Below are 20,313 nucleotides of genomic sequence, written 5' to 3'. Positions count from 1 at the left end.
GCTTCTCCCAGGCCATCACCCACGCCATCACCCACGCCATCACCCACGCCTTCTCCCACGCCTTCTCCCACGCTATCACCCACGCCATCACCCAAAGCTTCTCCCAGGCCATCACCCAAAGCTTCTCCCAGGCCATCACCCACACCTTCTCCCACGCCATCACCCAAAGCTTCTCCCACGCCATCACCCACGCTATCACCCACGCTATCACCCACGCCATCACCCAAAGCTTCTCCCAGGCCATCACCCACGCCATCACCCACGCCTTCTCCCACGCCTTCTCCCACGCCTTCTCCCACGCTATCACCCACGCCATCACCCAAAGCTTCTCCCAGGCCATCACCCACGCCTTCTCCCACGCCATCACCCACGCCTTCTCCCACGCCTTCTCCCACGCCATCACCCACGCCATCACCCACGCCTTCTCCCACGCCATCACCCACGCCATCACCCACGCCATCACCCACGCCTTCTCCCACGCCTTCTCCCACGCCATCACCCACGCCATCACCCACGCCTTCTCCTACGCCATCACCCACGCCATCACCCACGCCTTCTCCCACGCCTTCTCCCACGCCATCTCCCACGCCATCTCCCACGCCTTCTCCCACGCCTTCTCCCACGCCATCACCCACGCCATCACCCACGCCTTCTCCCACGCCTTCTCCCACGCCATCACCCACGCCTTCTCCCACGCCATCACCCACGCCTTCACCCACGCCTTCACCCACGCCTTCTCCCACGCCATCTCCCAAAGCTTCTCCCTCGCCTTCACCCACGCCATCACCCACGCCATCACCCACGCCATCTCCCAAAGCTTCTCCCACGCTATCACCCACGCCATCACCCACGCCTTCTCCCACGCCATCACCCACGCCTTCTCCCACGCCTTCTCCCACGCCTTCACCCACGCCATCACCCACGCCTTCTCCCACGCCATCACCCACGCCATCACCCAAAGCTTCTCTCACGCCTTCACCCACGCCATCACCCAAAGCTTCTCTCACGCCTTCACCCACGCCATCACCCGCACCTTCACCCACGCCATCACCCGCACCTTCACCCACGCCTTCACCCACGCCTTCGCCCACGCCTTCTCCCATGCCTTCACCCACGCCTTCACCCACGCCTTCACCCACGCCTTCACCAAGCTTCAGCATAAAGCATCAGCAACGCTGCTGGTGATGTCACCAGGAGACATCTGGGTGGTAGATAAAATGATATTACTGACTCTTCCTGACAGAGACGGTGTATAACGACAGAATTCTCCATCAGTCTGAGGTAGCCACATTGAACAAACTCCGCCCTCTTCCACATGAATAAACTGTAAACATTTATTCTCCACCAAACGGTGGATGGAAAAGGGAACAGTGTGTGGAAAGACGCAGAGCCAAAAACTCACCAACGAACCATGTTTACTGCTAACAAGACACGCCCCCCGGACCGTATGCAACATTTAATTGGACGAACACAAGATTAGTACAGGATGAGTCATTAAAAATAATAAATGTTAATCTTTTTCCCCTGAAGTGAGGAACTATAAGACAAAAACGCCAGTTTCATTTAAGGGCACTTTCACTGATATTCTAAATGTTAAGTTGGTGATAAAATACATGCAAAAATAAAATTAAAAAAAAAAAACCCTTATACAACCCTGACATATGTTTCTTTGAAAATCAGCGCGCGCTGCACTTTGCCTCCTGAATGGCGACGTCACAAAGGGCTAAAGCGCGGTGGGCGGGGCCGCGCGGGATGGCGAGTGCGCATGCGCGCTGGAGGGGAACGCAGCAATCAGTCAGTCAGAAGCGTCGAAGAAAAGAAACACAAGAGGAGCAGCGGCGGCAGCAGCAGGCATGGAGAGCCCCGACACCGCCACGGCCCAGCGCGCGCTGCCACACAGACCGGGGCCTTAATCTCACGCGCCTTCACTTCAGTTATTCCTCTTCTTTCTCTCTGTTTTATTTTTTTGTTTGTTTGTTTTTTGTTGTTGTTTTTTTGCGAACCAAAGCGACTGGATAAATTTGAAAAAAAAAATTTTTTTCGTTAATATTTTTAATCATGCTGGATGCTGGAGAATCTTTTGTTTTTCTTTTTCCTTCTTCTTCTTCTTCTTCTTCTTTAAAAAGCCAAACCAAAGCGATCGGAAAATAAATCACTAAAAAAAAGGGGACACTCTTTATTATCTGAAATAAAAAGGAACTTAATAATACTATTTTTTAAATAATAATAATAATAATAATAATAAAGTCGAGAGAAGGAGGCTACACGGGATAAGGAGGCGAAGGAGGAGAAACTTTTACGCACGTGAGGAACTTTTGACTCTCTGGCGAGCAGATAGATGATTTGTCCACGAGCTCTCGCGCACGATGAACGCGCAGCTGTCGATGGAGAGCCTGGGCGATCTGCACGGCGCGAGCCATGAGCCGGCGGCGGCGGCGGCCCACGCGCGCTCCGCGGTGGGCATGGCGTCAATCCTAGAGAGCGGCGACTATCCTCATCCTGCTCATCCGCACCATCCTCATCCTCATCATCCGCACGCTCATCCGCATCCTCATCAGCACCGCCCCCCGGAGCACGCGGGCCTCGCGGGCCACCTGCACGCGGCGATGAGCGGCGCCATGGCGTGCGAGGCGACCGCCGGTATGGGCATGAGCGGCACGTACACCACGCTCACGCCGCTGCAGCCTTTACCTCCCATCTCCACCGTGTCCGACAAGTTTCCTCATCATCCTCATCCTCACGCTCATCCTCACCAGAGGATCGCGGGGAACGTCAGCGGGAGCTTCACGCTCATGCGGGACGAGCGCGCGCTGGCCTCCGTCAACAACCTCTACGCGCCCTACCACAAGGACGTGGCGAGCATGGGCGCCATCCACGGCTCCCAGCATGCACTGCCCCCGCCGCCGCCTCCGCCGCCGCCGCCGCCTTACGCCCACGAGAAGATGCTCGCGCCCGCCGGATTCGACTCCCATCACCCCGCCATGCACGCGAGCAGCGTCACCTCGTCCACCTCGTCTTCATCCTCGTCCTCGTCCTCCTCCCCGGCGACCGGCATGATGGTGCAAATCAACGGCATCCATCACCACCACCACCACCACCAGCACCACCATCACCCCCATCACCCGCACGCGCACCTGAGCGCGCAGGGGCACCACCATCACCACCACCACCACCACGCGCAGGGAGCACTCGGAGCCGCGCGGGACCGGGAGCACGCGGCGCCCGTGGAGGAGGTGAACACCAAGGAGGTGGCGCAGAGGATCACCACCGAGCTGAAGCGCTACAGCATCCCGCAGGCCATCTTCGCTCAGCGCGTGCTGTGCCGCTCGCAGGGAACGCTCTCCGACCTGCTGCGGAACCCCAAACCCTGGAGCAAGCTCAAGTCCGGCCGCGAGACCTTCCGCCGCATGTGGAAGTGGCTGCAGGAGCCCGAGTTCCAGAGGATGTCCGCGCTGCGCCTCGCAGGTCAGTCCCTCAAGTGGGTCTGTTCTTCTTCTTCTTCTTCTTCTTCTTCTTATTATTATTATTATTATTATTATTATTATTAGTATTATTATTATTATTATTATTAGTATTATTATTATTAGTATTAGGACCCTCCTCCACAATACATTCTCGAGGCGTAAACAAACCCTGTGTGTCCTAAAAGTGAAATAAAAGCTCCACACTCACCTGTCTGTCATCTCAGAGCTTTTCTTTTTAGTTTTTTATTTTATAAAACAGTCCCATTGTTCTGAGAATTAAATAATTATTAAAATATTGATGATATTGATTGAGTATTGATCATTAATACTCCTAATGTTTATTTATGACTAGCTGGACTTGGAATCACAGTTGGCGTGAATGTATTATTACAATTAATAATAATAATAATAATAATAATAATTCCTTATGTTTATATATATATATATATATATATATATATATATATATATATATAAATATATATATATATATATATATATATATATATATATATATATATATATGTGTGTGTGTGTGTGTGTGTGTGTATCACCTTTCCAACATTCAAGGTCACTGTCCAGAAGCAAAAAGACTAGAAGGAAAAGAGTAGCATAAGAGAAAGGAGGGAAATGTGTTGGGAGAAATGGATTAGGGTTTAAATGGACGCTTACACTGGGAGGAGAGAAGAAGCAGGTTTGGGAGATCTGGCACTGAAAGATCTGCCTCTGATCTCAGGTCTGTTCACACACTCAGAACAGGATCTGGTTTAAAGCGATGTAAAGAGAAGCTCATCTCTGCTCTGTGTTTTTCAACCTCCAGCATGTACACACTCACCATGGGAGACAATCTAACACACTAACACAAACTGGTGTTTAAAAAAGAAACATCTACTGGGCTTTATGTTGTTGTTGTTGTTGTTGTTATTGTTATTGCTGAATCAGTTAGGGTTCTTGGAGAACCATTCATGCTTTAAGATCAAGGTTCCTGCTGGAACTTTTAGAGATTCTCCAATAAAATGACCATAAAATCAGCCAGAATGATTTTTTAGGAAGGTTTTGTTTTTAATTGTATAACGACATCACTGTAAAACTGGCATGTGGAGTTATTTTACACAAGTGTACACTCTTTGGGGGGGAAAAGGGTACTAAGCTGGGTACTAAGGGTACTAAGCTGGGTACTAAGGGTACTAAGCTGGGTTCTAAGGGTACTAAGCTGGGTACTAAGGGTACTAAGCTGTACCGTTCCTTGGTGCTGGAGTGGTACCATCAAGTACATGTTTTATACCACTAGTGTGTTTCTTTTACTTAGAAAGGTGCATGTGGTGTATATTTATATTAATACTTTATATTTATATTTAGATTAATATTTTATATTTAGATTTAGATTTATATTTATGTAGGATTTTTAAATCATTTTAAAGGTCACTATATCCCCATGTGTAAGTAAAATATTAGTATTGAAGGTACAGGAGATAAAGGAAGGTAGAGTTTAGATCTTTTTCTGAGACTGTAGATGAGATGATTGTGTTCAGCAGGAGCACCGACACACTGAGCACAAACACATGCTGCTTAAAATATTTCTGTCATAATGCATAGTTTAATATTAAAACTTCATATTATCATTTTAAGATAAACCTAAAATAAACCAGGTGAGGCCAGGTGAAGAAGGAGCACTGAGGACTGAGCAGTGGAGCAGAAGGAGTGTGTGTGTGTGTGTGTGTGTGTGTGTATCATTCAGGCCAGGTTTCATCAGGGACGTGTGTGCACATTAAGGTTCTCTGGGAATTTAGGGATCATTGACTTCCTGATTCAGGAATGAAGCTACAGGATTTGTGTGTGTGTGTGTGTGTGTGTGTGTGTGTTGTGGCTTTAAACATTAAGGAAATGTAGTTAATACGGTGTACGCAGACTCTAAGGTTTTAATTTTTAGAGAATTTAAAATAATCACTATTTAGAGAGATGAACATGTCTGTCTGCTTCATGTGTGTGTGTGTGTGTGTGTGTGTGTGTGTGTGTGTGTGTGTTACTCTGTTATTTCTGCGCAATATTTCAGCACTTGAGTTCAGTTGTGTGTGTTTGTGTTTGCACAAGATTTTTTTTTGCACGGTTATTTATGATATAATGATTTTTCACAAAAGGCAGTGAGGTTTTGTGTGTGTGTGTGTGTGAGTGTGTGTGTGTGTGTGTGTGTGTGTGTGTGGTTTATTAACAGTAATGTCTGGAATGCGCTGTGGCTGTTTGTGCTTTTTATCGTTTTTAATGCAAGGCATTTTTTTTCTGCTCGCGCATGTGTGTGTGTGTGTGTGTGTGTGTGTGTGTGTACTAAAAATACTAGGTTTGAATATTTGAATAAAGACCTACTCTGTGTGTGTGTGTGTGTGTGTGATTACGATATATTCATGTACCGCTTTTACTGTCTATTAGGAATTTGTGTTTACATCTTTTACACACACACACACACACACACACACACACACGGGCTCGCGCGCGCGTTAGTGTAGCTATTATTGCGATGACCTTGATCCACATTTATTTGCATGAATCAATAAATAAAGCGCGAGCGCTCAGCATGTCTCCGCGTTTCCTCTCTCCACTCAATCCGCCATGTTTTATTTCATCCACTGATTTTTATTTTAGGTTTTTAGTTTATTTTGTTTTCATGCTGATATTTGATTGCTGTTTTCTCTGTCTCGCGCGCATGATGGTGTCCGTGTTGCTTATGGATAGATGTGGAATGAGGAAAGTTACAGAGTGAATTATTTATATTTTATATATATATATATATATATATATATATATATATATATATATTGCATTTTTATGTTTATATTCTTTTATGTTTGAATTGATAAGCTGTAAGAAAAATTCATTCCAGCCCGAATTTCTGCTCTGAGTGATATAATGTCACCTGAATTAGACTCCAGCAGCAAAAAAGCATTTATTTAGCCCTGTTTGTTTATTTATTTATTTATTTGTTTATTTGTTTATTTATTTATATCCATGCTTAGGTTTAGACAGTAAGAGAGAATTTATAGCTGATCTCCCTCACACAAAATCACTTTCTTTCCATTTGAAACATCTGTTTATGGCTGTTTATTAATGTGCTCATGTACTCTTTCAGCCCTCTTATTTAGAGCTGAGTATTTTTATTCACTAGAGCTGTGTGTATCTTACAGCAAGTGCAAAGCTGATGATGTCATTCAGTTTCTCACATTTTAGCACAATCACATGTGTGAGTGTATTTGTTTACTGACTGAATCCAGTGCAGACATGTAGCACTAATCCTTTACAACAATTCAGGCTTTATCATTGCTTATTTATTTGTCTTTTTATTTGGTCTTTCATTTGTTTCTTTGCTTGTTTGTCTTCATTCTTTTTTTTTTTTTCGCCTTAATTTAGCCATAAATTCAGAACAGCAATTTTAGAACATTTACAGATTTTCTTTTCTCATTATTTTGACCGTTGCATTAAAATGAAGCATAAATTTGCTCTTTCTGCAAACAGTTTTAATTATAGGGCATGCTGGATAAATAAATAAATAAATAAATAAATAAATAAATAAATAAATGGATAAATACATAAATAAATAAATTTGCTGATGGGATCAGTGGTTAAATGGTTCGTGGTTGTGGTCATATTTTAGCTTTAAGATTAATTTTACATTTTAAATGTTATTACCTGCTTTCTCTCTCTCTCTCTCTCTCTCTCTCTCTCTTTCTCTCTCTCTCTCTCTCTCTCTCTCTCATCCTCTTATAGATTTTATGTGAATTCAGATTGAATCCCTTCGTAGGCTTGCTTTATTCTTTAAGATTATTTCACACACACACAAAGGCACAGTCCAGCAGACTCTTAGCAGCAGGTTATGAAATGAGCCTCTGAGATTTTTTCAGTTTTTCTCTCAGTTTTCTGTAAATGATTTGCAGATGAACATGACAGTGATGAGCACGGACGTTTAAAACAATAATAAGAAAAAGAAGAAGCAAGGACTGTAGGCTATGATTCAAAACTCATACTGAACTGAACACCATGTGAAGTGAGTCCGGCTCCACTGGTGCTGTTTAGTAGCCTAAAGTCGAATTTAGTCTGCGGTATTTCTGAATTCTTTGAGCTGTGTGAGATTTACAGGCTGAGCTGATTACAACTTTATCTCTTTCACACCAGTTAATATTTGGCCAAAGTGGAGACATTCAGAGCTACACAAAGTTTCCCTCAACACCCTCAGAAATAAAGAATCCATCAAGCACACACTTTCTGTACCTTTCATATGTATCTATAAACCTTTAAATATTATTTAAGGCACATAATTAGACCTTAAGGACCACTGAAAGCTTTACTTTAATTAAGCTTTACTTTAATTTTCAGCTTTAATTAAAGGTGCACCACATGCTCCTTCTCAGCTAATTGTAGGACACTAAAGGATGGTACCACTCTATAGTACCTTTATTTCTGAGAGTGTGTCTTTGGGTTTTCACTTTAGTTTCCTCTTATTATAGCTTCAGGGGCAGGTCCAGGTTTGTAGACATGGGAGTGGCAAAAAATAGGAGGGCAAAAGCACACTTAGGGGTGGCACGGCTCCCAGATCACTCATTACACTTACTCTAGTGACTGACATTTTATAGGTATTGTATTATTAGTTTAACTAAATGGCTTTAATCCAAACCTCAAGAACTGAAAAATAGACCAATCTATCTAAAATAGATAGATAGATAGATAGATAGATACTCTATACCTTATTGGGGGAAATTGTTCTGTTACATTACAGTACAAGGACACATTACTATCAGACAGCATGTAAAGTAACTAAGTAAATAAAATAAAATTTAAAAAAAACAAAAAAAAGAGAAAGTAAAGTAATAAAAGTGATAGACTAATAGCTGAAAAGTGGCAATAAAGTTATATAATAATGTGACAGTCAGTAAAATGTGCATCAATGATGTAACAGAGATGAGTCAAATAAGCAAGGAAGGAAGTAAATAAATAAATAAATAAATAAATATTTAGTGTAAAGTGTAAAGTGTAAAGTGGAAGCTCGGACCTGATGTGTCTGTTGGAGGAAAGTTCACGAATAAAACTGTAATAAATAGACAAAATATTATTGTATTCATTTTCATAATGAGCCTAATATCCGCTAATATTGGCTGGATTATGTTTAAAGGACATGTGTGCGGAATTGATTTTACACTTAAAGAATGCAAAATTTTGTGCACCCCTGATGTGGCTCTCAGAGAAAGAGTACTGAACTGTAACTTTCCTTGTTGCTTATAGTTTGTGTGTTTAGAGGAGCTCATGGGTGTTGAGTTTTTGTTATTCCTGATGACAGTTCTTGACCTGAGTGACGAGTCCTGATGAGCCCTAATGAGCCCTAATGAGTTAATTAAGCCCTAATCAGTTAATTAAGCCCTAATGAGTTAATTAAGTTCTGAGACTTTACAGCTGGAAGGGTGTACAAACTTTTTATTTTAGTTTCTACTTTTTAAGTTCATAAAGTTTAATGTAACTGTGCATTAACATTTCGGTAGAAACGGTGTACACTTAATCCTCCATGCTGTATTAAATAACCACGTAACAACACAATGACAAGGCTTTCTGTTTCTCAGAAATGAAGGTCTTGAGCTGTACTTTTCCTCAGTATGTGTTTTGTACCTTCAGTGTGTATCATTTACCTGGAAGAGGGTTCGTTTAGTTAAGTCCAGTGAAGGTCAGTAGCAGTGGCTGAGCTTCATCTTTTTACTTTCTGGTATTGAACTGAAAACTCTCTGTTTTGGAATTTACATTTAAAATCTAATTTCATTTTGTTTTATTTACAGTTTTTTAATTCTTTAAATTATTTGATTCTTTAATTTTTTTAATTTATTATATTCTATTTTAAATATATTTAATTGTATTATATATTCTTGTACTTTTTATATTCTTACACTTATTTTTCCTTTTATATTTTCACTTCTTCCTTTATTTAGTCTGAATTTTAATATATTAATGTTACAAAAACTATACAGCATTTTGAGCTATCGCATGTAAGAAAAGTGCTCTGTAGATAAAGTTGTTCATTATTATTATTATTATTAATATTATTATTATTATTATTATTAATATGATTATTATTATTACAGTACCAGAGATGTAAACAGCGTGCATTAGTGGTCTCTAGTGTCCAATGATGTGCCTGAAATGAGTTTTAAAGCTACACATCTGTACACTTTCAGAAAAAAACTACTAAACTGTACTATTCCTTCTATAAATGTTGTACCTGTAGTGTGTATCTTTCAGCTGGAACAATAATCACTCTTAATAGAAATAAAACATATAAACACAGTCTTTAAACTATAATTATGGACCTTAAATCATTTTTAACATAAACTACATTTTACAGTTTTAAACTATACAGTTTAGTTCTTTTCTTTCTGTGAGTTTATCAGCCCAAGTGTTTGTTCATGAAAAAGTGCTGTTTTTCTGAAAGATGACCGTTTTACATTTTTCTATCTGCTTTGATAGTTCAGGGTAAAAATATACAACTTTTGATCATAATGAAATCTCTATTAATAATCTATTCATTATTTAATAATTTAAGAACAATCAGTATTTCCTGGAGGAGTATTTATTATTTATTATTTATTATTTATTATAAGCGGTTTTAAGCTTCGTTGTCTGTTTTAGTTTGGATTGTAATGATCTTATTCTGTGTTTTATCCTCTTTAATTATACAGAATAGACAGAATATCTGTATTGCCATCATACAGGTACAATGAAATTAAGTTGCAGCTCCCAGTAGTACAGAAAAAAGGCCTAAAATTCACTAAATTAGCAATAAAAATATAGATATACTGTATATATAGAGATAAAACTATCAATATTTGATATTCAGTCTCAGAGATATAAAATAAAGCTTTAGGTAATAGGTGTATTTCTGGAGTATGTGTAGGAGCTGGTGTCACACTGCCCCCATGTGGCCATGTCCAGAACTGCAGCACAAGCCACACACACACACACACACACACACACACACACACACACACACACACACACACACACACACACACACATACACACACACACACCAGGGGAATAGTTACAATAGAATTTGACTAGAATTTTATTTTAAAAAGCAGCTTTAAAGTGAGAAACTCTCAGAAAACAAGGACACTAAACTAAACCTTTCTTATCGCAGAGGAGGTGACGTCAAGCGAACACCTTTTTTTACCTGTAGTGTGTATGTTTTTATGTAGAAAGGTGCATATAGTGTACCTTTAAAGATTTTTTGAAGATCACTACATCCACATTTCCAGGCGAAAGATATAAAATAAAGGTAGAAAAGATAACAGAGACAAGGAAAGGTACAGAGTAGTACTGTTTTTTTCTGAAAGTGCAGAGTGGAGCAAGAAGGATTTTACTACGACTTTAGATTAGAAAAGTAAAATTTATTTATATGTAAATTTATGTATATGTATTGTAAAATTGTAAAATTTATTTTGCATTCATACACAAGCTTCATGCTTTACAAATAAACTGAACAAATCTAAAAATGAAAGAAAATAGAAAGTAAAAATAATTAAAAAGCACTTTAAAAGAGTAATAATAGACATTTCCCACAGCTACAGTGTTATTCCATGTAGAGATTTATAGAGGAGAAAGAGTATACAGAAGTCAGTTCTATAGCAATGTATAAAAACAAAAATAATCCATAAAAACGCCTGCAGAAACAAACAGGAAGTAACTACACCAAATAAAGGTTTCATTTATTTATCACTGGAACACACTGAACATCGAGCAGAAGATAAACACTCTGCTTTTTAAGAAGTGTATCAGGTTTAAGCATTAAGTTTATACCGCTGTTGAATCCTGGATTCTGATTGGTCAGAAAGTGTTGATTCCTTTTCTATAACAGCAGCTCATTCGAATGCATTATGGTTTCTATAGTAACAGCTCGTTCACAGGGACGTATACGGCAGACGCCCCACATAAACGGATTAAAAAATCACTGATATGGTGAAGTTTGCTGTAAGGAGATGTTTATTTAAGGTGTATGGAAGGAGTCTCCAGTGTCAGCGCTTGGTAACAGTCAGAGGTAAAGCTGTAGCTATACGCTTTCTGACATCTTCAGGACGAGCTGTGATTGTTTTGTCATAGAGAGAGAGTAAAGAGAGGCTGGTGAGGGAACGACTGTTTATAGCTGCTATGGTGTTAGTTTCCTGCACATTAAATGTAACTATAAACAGATAAAAAGTACAACATGTTGTTCCTTAGTGAAAGAAATGTAATTGTTGGCAAATTGCCATGGTATAAGAGGCAAACGCTTGGCGACTTGCAGTTACAGGAAAAATAATCGACTTTACAGTAACAGTGACAGTAACTCTGCTTCATCACCACCTCACTGTTGATGATTTTACTAGAACAGCACAACACACACAGTGTTTGATATCAACTATAGCTACTGATCAGTGTTGTGTAGGAGTAAGAAAAGACTTTACGCTCTTAATATTTGACATCTTTACATTACATTACTGTGTTTGTGTGTGTGTGTTGTGGTCTATTGTAAATTGAGGGCTAAATATTCTGTAAATATCTGAACGATGTGCACAAATTACTCCTTATTTCAAAAGTAGTCAGGTCATTAGCCAGGACATGTTTGGTGTGTGTTGTTGCGCTGCACCTACAAGGCTAATGTTGCTAACAAGTCATGGAAGCGTAAAGCCTCCAGTTTAGCGTGGGGCAGGAAATTTGTATCCCACAGTGGCGTCTCCTTAACCAGAGCTGCTGATGAGCTTTCTGACTCACAGTTATCTATAAACACAAACGAAAGTACAACATCACAGAGAGGAAAAACAGTCGTAGTGATGTCACTTCCTTCCTCAGAACACAGTGTGGTGTCAGGATCAGTCTCATGAGGAGGGCGTGGCTTAAAGTTTGGAGCTAATTACGAAGCTTTTGTGAAATGTACGCAAGTCTGTGATAAATTAAGGCAACTAGCTACTAAACTCCCTGAACATGTCTTGGATTATCAGCTAGATTTTGGGCTAAAGGGAAATGTTAGTGATGATGAGATTGATATCTGACACGTACGTCTGTCTCTGTTTCTTTCAGCGTGCAAAAGGAAGGAGCAGGAACACGGGAAAAACGAGCGCGGAACCGCCTCGAAGAAACCGCGACTCGTGTTCACCGACGTCCAGCGTCGGACTTTACATGCAATATTCAAAGAGAACAAGCGCCCGTCCAAAGAGTTACAAATCACCATCTCTCAGCAGCTGGGCCTGGAGCTCGCCACCGTCAGCAACTTCTTCATGAACGCTCGCCGGCGGAGTCTCGATAAGTGGCTGGACGATGGAGGCTCCAACTCGGCCAACTCGTCCTCCAGCACTTGTACCAAAGCGTAACAGCTGCAGACTGACCCAAAAAAACCTTCGGTGGAAAAGCTTTAACCTAAAAAAACTAAGCCAGAGAACTTCTGGACAGCGTTTTTTTGCCCTTAAGACTTGTACAATACTGATATTTATAATATCCAAAGAAAAAACAACCAAACAACCAAAGACTTCTTCTTCTCCTTCTTCTTCTTCTAGTTCTTCTTCTTCTTCAGCGAGTATTTAAGACTTCATTCGTTTATGTCTGCAAAAAAGAAGTGTTACTGTCAGATCATTGGTCATACAAACACCTATCACCAGTTTCCCACACTCACACCTCTCATTCTCGATCCTCGTGATTGGTTGGACTCTTTCTCATCACTGATTGGACGCTGACTCCGCCTTGGAGTTGTTGTATTGTTTTTTTTTTGTTTGTTTTTTGTTTTTGTTGGGATTATTTAGCACGATTTGAGGCGTGTGACATCTCACGAGTTTAAGCACTGTGTCCAAACGGAGACGAGCACAGGTGTGATGATGATGATGTCACTCATGTGCTTCGAGCCCCGCCCCTTTTCACCCACCTTCACCCCTCCTTCCCCCATTCCTGAAAAAAACAATTCTCCAGGGTTCGAGGATTAAAAACATGAAGCTGTAGCATCTTACCACGGTTTTCCTCGAATGCCGTCCTCCTCGTAGTGCTTTCTTCCTAACTGTCAGGAAAATTAGGATGCGTTTCGTTCATCATCTGTAACCATTTCACTTTTACGTGCAGAAATCAATCAAGTATGGAACCAAAGAAGTGTGTGTTAAAGAGACTGCTCCAAATTTCTACACTCTAATCAAAAACAATTTGGTAGAAACTTAAATCATTGTGCTTAAATCATTCACACTTTGTCCAATCGCTCTACGCTTTGTGGCGTGATACGTTCAGGGAAAACTTCACTAGCTTTAAAATACTTTGCTCAATCTATGTTTTAAAAAAATAATAAACGCCAGCAGCTAAACACCAAAGATCGACCCTCATCGGGCAGCTTCAGCACCTGTGCTGGAAAAACGTAATCGACCAATCATAAGCATGTAAGCCTGAGAGGGACGCTACTCCGCCGACGGTTAACCACGCCCACAAGCAGGGACTGACAGCGGACTGTAAATAAGCACCTACGTTAAATCACGATGTAAAGCTGCCAGGATTAGCCGTGCTTTTACTCGGCTAACGTCGTCACTGGAGTCCACAATTTCCAAAATTTCAAGGTTACACTTTTGATTTTGGCGTCACATGGTACCGGAAAGTTTATGTGCATTATTCATTAGCAACAAACTCCATCGACACACAGTGAAAGTCTGGTGCTTAACGGTAGTTATGCTTTATTTTAACAACAATCTGGGGCCAAAAAAAAGGTGCATGAAATATGTAACATTTTTAATTTCACAATGAATAAAAAGGTAACGAACAAATAGAGACTGTGTGAATTCACAGTTTATGGTTTAGCCATAAGGTGAGAGCAGAAATCTACACTTTTAGACCAAAAAGTTAATAAAATTCTCCTGGCCTAAAAAGAAAAACAATGCACTGAAGAATTCACTTCTGGTAGCAGTTACTTTCACTTTGTGATGACTTTCTCTTTAGTTTTTGACGTGTGAATTCGCAAACCTTTATCTTGTGCGCCAATAGAAACCCAGTGGGCGGAGCTTTTTATCATTTCCACTGTTAGCTTGGAGGCGTCTCGTCCACAGAAATACACTCCGGGTTTTTATGGAAAACTTCTGTTTTTTCTCTCCGCCTGCTAGGACTTTCTCCATTCAGGTTTCAGACTGATAAACATGAAGCTGTGTTAGCTTTACTAGCATAATGTTGAAGGATCTGCAACACTTTTGTAGTGAAAAGAACTTCAGCCCAATTTTTTTGCCCCAGAGTGCAAGTGTATGTGTGTGTTGTTATTCTCATTATATCCACTAGGGGGCAGGAGGGAGCTGAAACATCCCTGGCTGGAAGAATATCCTATAAAATGTCGACCTGTTAGCAGCGTTGCTGGTGTCGTGAACTGTCCACTCGTAGGATACTACCTCCTTGAGGAATTTTTAAGAACACACACACACACACATACACAAACTAAAATAGAGTGTAATGTCCTGTTATCGCAGCATCTGATTCAAACCTACTAACCCCTGGCTTATGGTTTTTGATTAGCTGAATAATTCTATGCATGACCTGGTTTGGAAGAAAGCACTACGAGCTTTGCGTTCCTCCTCGAGGAAGCGGTTGCATTCGGTCCACTCCAACAGTCACGAGATTTCTGGCCTGGCTGTTCCTGGTCACTTGTGGTGTGGTGTGGTTAGCTTTACCAAAAAAATGTTATATCTATATATTCGGTATCTATTTATGAGTATTCCATTTGATGACGAGAAGAGAACGCTGCTTCCTCGTGTAGAAAAGACGGAAATATCTTCAGACCTGCTTATATTTTTAGTGCGAACCAAAGATGCTACCTCACTCAGTTTCCATTAGTGATTTCTATCACATTAATGATACCAAAGAATACCAAAGATGTTTCTTTTTTTTTCTGTTTTTTTCCTCTCTTTTGCACGGCCTACGTGAATGATGTGGTGGATAAAATGGACGGTGTGATGATCGCCCAGCCTTCCTTTCCTTTCCTTCCCTCTCTCTCCCTCTCTTTCTTCCTTCCTTCACTCCGCGTGCTCTCTTTTTCATCCGTGCTCGTGCGACTTTGATAAAAAAAAAAAACTCACAGGACGAGTGCCTTGCTTGAACCAAAGTGTTAAACCGCCGTTAACCTCTCAATCTCTCTCTCTCTCTCTCTCTTTCTCTTTCTTCTTGTACTCTTAAAATACCTCAGCCTCTAGAAGGGCCACTGATGAAGATTAACAGTCTCTCTCTCTCTCTCTCTCTCTCTCTCTCTCTCTCACTGTGGTGCTTTTCACCAGTGCAGCCATGCAACAAAAACATACCTTTTCCCTTTCTCCAACTCTTTTGCTGATAAACCAAAGCTCCTCCTCTTCCCCTATTAAGCCCTTCCCCAACACTAATCGACCACTAGCCCCGCCCCCTTTTTGCTGGTAGGCGTGTCCACCGTACCGGGCCGTGTACGTGTTTTTACCAAATGTCTCAGAATACCTCATACTAATAAAAGCTTACAGTGGTGTTGTATAGAGAGTCTATGTGTTTGAGGCAGAAACTCGATTATTTTGCGAACTTGTTCATGTTGATTCGCAAAAATATCTTTATTTATTTTTGACGTTTGGCTTAAAAAGTGCTGTGTTCTTTCGCTCACTGATGGCAAGTTTCAAAACTTGCAGGAAGGAAAAGAGAAACGTATTTTTTGATTAAAAGTTGTGTTATGCTATGTGCGATACGGTTACGATAACGTTAACGATAATGATAATGATAATGTAGGCTGTTCTTTTTTACAGGGTAAAAAAACCAACTGCTGTGATGCCGTGTTTATATGTGTTTATATATTTTCCTCTTTTCTCAGTTGTGTGATTTCGTTTCATTTCATTTTGTACCACTTTGAGTCTGTTTTAATTTATGTATTTGTAGAAAATATAGATTTGTACATAGTAGGGTTTTTTGGAAAAAAAAAAAAACAAAACAAACAAAACAAAACCAGAAAAAAGGGGACGTTCGGTTTTACGTTCTGGCCTTCTGATGGAAGCGTGGACGCGGCGCAGGCGTGCGATCTTTTGTGTCTCGGCTGGCACACGGTTCTGCAATCAAAACACTGCCAGAAACACATCACCTTCAGACGCACACACACACACACACACACACACACACACGCCCTGGGAAAGATTTCTGTCTGTCACTGAAATCACACAAACTGTCTGTGATGTTTTCATTTCCTTCATTTTTTTGTCCTTTATTCACGCTGCACATATGGAAGCTTTACATTTAGATCTCACTAGCCGTTTTATTGTGTGTGAAGGTGTGTGTGTGTGTGTGTGTGGGTTTGTGTAGAAGTGGTGGTGGGAACGTACAATCTGAGAGGGCGGGGCTTAGACAACGAAGTAGGGAGGAGCCATGGATTTGATTGACAGTTTCATCCAGTATTCCGTACTAACCACAATGCGCAATATGTCTAGTATTAAAGCGTCAACACAACTGGACTTACAAAAACATAAGTTTTAGCGCCCTCTTCAGCCTGCGAGGCGAAGCGCAACTGCAATGACAAGATTTATGGACGCCGTCCATTTGTTGAACCTACATATGCATATTGAGTTCTGTTCCAGCTGGGGGCGGAGCTAATGTCAGGCCCAGAAAAATGTTATCAAAATCTTGTAACAAAAAAAAAACAAGCCAGATCCACTGCATAGCAATATTGTGAATCACAGTTTTTGAGGTATCTTTGAAATTCTAAAATGATTACAACTTTTTTTAATGACAAACTGCACTTAAACATCAGAGAAATTGTTAGAAGTAGTTTAAACCTCAGTAGAACATCAGTGAGTGGAGAAGAAATTTCAAAACGATTATATCACAAGTCCAGCACCTCAGTTTATTCCTGTGGTATTATTACATACATCAGTTTTCCGTCAGAAGTCATCGTGTGTCAATGCACTGCATGTGTTGGGATTTTATGAATCCTCTTTTCAGAAATTGTATTTTTAGAAATTATAAACACAGATTTGTGTTACATTATTCATAGAGTCATTATTCGCTCATTTAATTAATATTTTGTCATTAATGTTAGCAGATGACTGTGTTACATGCAGTTTGTTAGTATCTTTTAAGCCCCACCCCTCTCATCTGCCGTAACGATTACACTTAGCCCCGCCTCCTCAAAAATGTTAAAACAGTGCAATGTTTCAGTGAAAATCTTTTCGCTTTCACGTAACTAGTGATTTGTACCTAAATGTAGTTGCAAGTATGTGAACTGTGATTCGTAACCGTAACATCGGTATAGTGACAATGTAACATGAGAAAAAAAACGAGAAATTGAGAATTGACGTGTCTGATTTATAAAATTACAATCTTATCATTGCATTGACATACGAATCATGTGACTGGAAAATGACTCCGTATTGTTTTGCTCTGATTATTGGATTGTGTTTTTATGGACAGAGCCTTTGCACCCAAGTCAATGCTATACAAAATTTGATCTAAAACAAATGAAGCATAAACCCCGCCCCCTTGAGGTAACATGAACCAATCAGAATTGTACACACCAGTTTCATCGTATGAATTTTTAGAATTGTGCTATAATGCAGCAGCATTGGTTTTGTCACATTCTATGTTGTACAATCACCTTCGCCCACACACACACACACACACACACACACACACACACACTCTTTGTTTCCGATCACTTTGTTATACTAGGAGTCTTGAATACAGCTGTGGGTTTTAGTTTACTTGGAGCAGGGGATGCTCAAGAAGAAAAGAGTAAAAGGCAGAGCACGCAGGGAACGCAGTGTGTGTGTGCGTGTGTGTGTGTGTGTGTGAGTGTGTGTGTGTGTCGTAACCCCTTCGTCCCTCTCTCTCTCTCCTCTCCTCCCCTGTCGATCTGAAAAAATTCTCCCATCCTAATGAATCACAGAGTGTCGTCTTGATGTCTTGGTGTGTGAGACAGTTGCGATATCTCACTATCCAAGAATATTGTGATTTTGTCAGCTGACACGAATATTGCGATATCTCAATGTATCTGCGCATGAAATATCTGGAATGACGTGAACACTGTTATACTTCAACAAGACTGAAAATTGTAGCATCTCTTGAACAGCATGACATTGTACGTGAATACAGAGACATGAATATTAAGATATCTTAACTCCGTCTGCATCTGGACAGGCGTGAACAGTGATTACGTAGGTGTGTGTGAATATTTTGATATGGCGATTTTCATGAATATTACTGTATCACAAACATGAGGAACATCACATTGACATAGCACTCGAGAATTTCACAATCTGTGCAGAAACATCACGATAACTCCAGGTGCATGGATATCGCACGTGTGTCAGTGTGTTGCAATATAGTGATGCTCATGAATATCACGGTATCTCAAGGTGTGTGAAAAGTGAGATATGTCAGTATCTCGTGTATCCTAATGCACACGAATATCACACTATGTCAGTACGTGTGACTATCGCCAGGTCTCGTTGTGTATCTTGTGCGCGAAGATATCGATATCTCATTGTACGTGAACATCACGAGATCACGTTGTGCGTGAATATTATGCTACATCTGTGCATTAAGATATTGCTATCCCATTGTCTGGGATCATCACAAGATCTCATTGTGCGTGACGATATCGATATCTCATTGTACGTGAACATCACGAGATCACATTGCGCATGAATATTGCTATATCTCACAGTTGAGGATATCAAGATCTCGTGTGTTAAGATATCTATATTGTGTGTCTACATCGTGTGTGAACATCGCAATATCTCACTGTTTGTGAATATTATGATATCTCTGTGCATCAAGATAGTGATATCCCACTGTTGGGGATCATCGCAAGATGTGCGTGACGATATCGATATCTTGCTATGCGTGAATATTGCGATATCCCGTTCATGAATGTCGCGATATCTCATTGTGCGTGACGATATCGATATCTTGCTATACGTGAATATTGCGATATCCCGTTCATGAATGTCGCGATATCTCATTGTGCGTGACGATATCGATATCCTGTTGTGTGTGAATATTGCGATATCCCGTTCATGAATGTCGCGATATCTCATTGTGCGTGACGATATCGATATCCTGTTGTGTGTGAATATTGCGATATCGTGTTCATGAATATTGCAGTATCTCATTGTGTGTGAATATCGGGATCGCTCTGATTATTTTTTCGCCCCCGTCCCAGTTGGTTGTCGCGGAAAAGGAGTTCCTGTTTGATACGAAGGCCCGGCTCTGTGTGCCCTACAATATTTCGAGCGCCTATGACAATCATCTGGAAAAGACACAAAAAATCATGATTTCATTTTCTTCCTTTCTTTCGGTTTTTTCTTGTTTTTCAGTCCAAAAATGGACTTCTTCTTCGAGCGATGATCATATTTAGATAAATACTTTTTTTTTTTTTTTTTCCCCAAAGCAGTGGCTCGAACTGCGTTGTTCCAGTTTACTAGCTGAGCACTTCTTGTGTCATGCAGTTTTATGGTTTATCGCTTTTTGTCTAAGCTTCATCTTCTGTGCTTTTTATCTATTCTGTGTCTGATAAAGAGAAAAACGGGAGCGATGCACTAGGCGTCCTTCTCCGGTTGTGTTTCTGTAACGCCTCACAGTTTGCGTTAATTAACAGTGTGTTTTTTCTTTCTTGTCTGACTTTGCTCTCCCTCTCTCCCTCGCTCCTTTTTCTTTGTTTCTTTCTCTCTCTTCCTCTGCCGTGCAATATCATCTACTGTGTTTGCTAAGCAAGAAAAAAAAGAGAAAAAAAACAGAAGCAAGTGATGATGTCATCATGCTTTTTTTCAGTGTTGAAATGTTTCAGCATTTCTGTAGTCACAAAAAATGTAGAAAATAAAAACAGTTGGGTTTTCCAGCACTGCAA

The 20,313-nt window shown here is 40.7% G+C and overlaps 1 protein-coding gene across 2 annotated transcripts; it reads left to right on the top strand.

Moving 5' to 3' along the window:
• The first annotated feature begins 1,636 nt into the window (after window positions 1–1,636).
• onecut1 (one cut homeobox 1) lies at window positions 1,637–20,313 on the top strand. 2 transcript variants are annotated; one of them, XM_053234712.1, is made up of 2 exons: window positions 1,637–3,465; window positions 4,035–5,625. In XM_053234712.1, the coding sequence occupies exons 1-2, from the start codon at window positions 2,367–2,369 to the stop codon at window positions 4,073–4,075; spliced, it is 1,140 nt and encodes a 379-aa protein (XP_053090687.1). In that variant the 5' UTR covers window positions 1,637–2,366; the 3' UTR covers window positions 4,076–5,625. The 2 variants fall into 2 exon arrangements, with proteins under 2 accessions (XP_053090687.1, XP_026783597.3); XM_026927796.3 differs by lacking the exon at window positions 4,035–5,625 and adding an exon at window positions 12,543–20,313 and having other exon boundaries at window positions 1,647–3,465.

Source organism: Pangasianodon hypophthalmus, chromosome 6, assembly GCF_027358585.1.
Source record: "Pangasianodon hypophthalmus isolate fPanHyp1 chromosome 6, fPanHyp1.pri, whole genome shotgun sequence".
Classification (NCBI taxonomy): domain Eukaryota; kingdom Metazoa; phylum Chordata; class Actinopteri; order Siluriformes; family Pangasiidae; genus Pangasianodon; species Pangasianodon hypophthalmus.
Note: the sequence above shows the minus strand (reverse complement) of the source record. Positions and strands in the feature narration are given on the sequence as shown.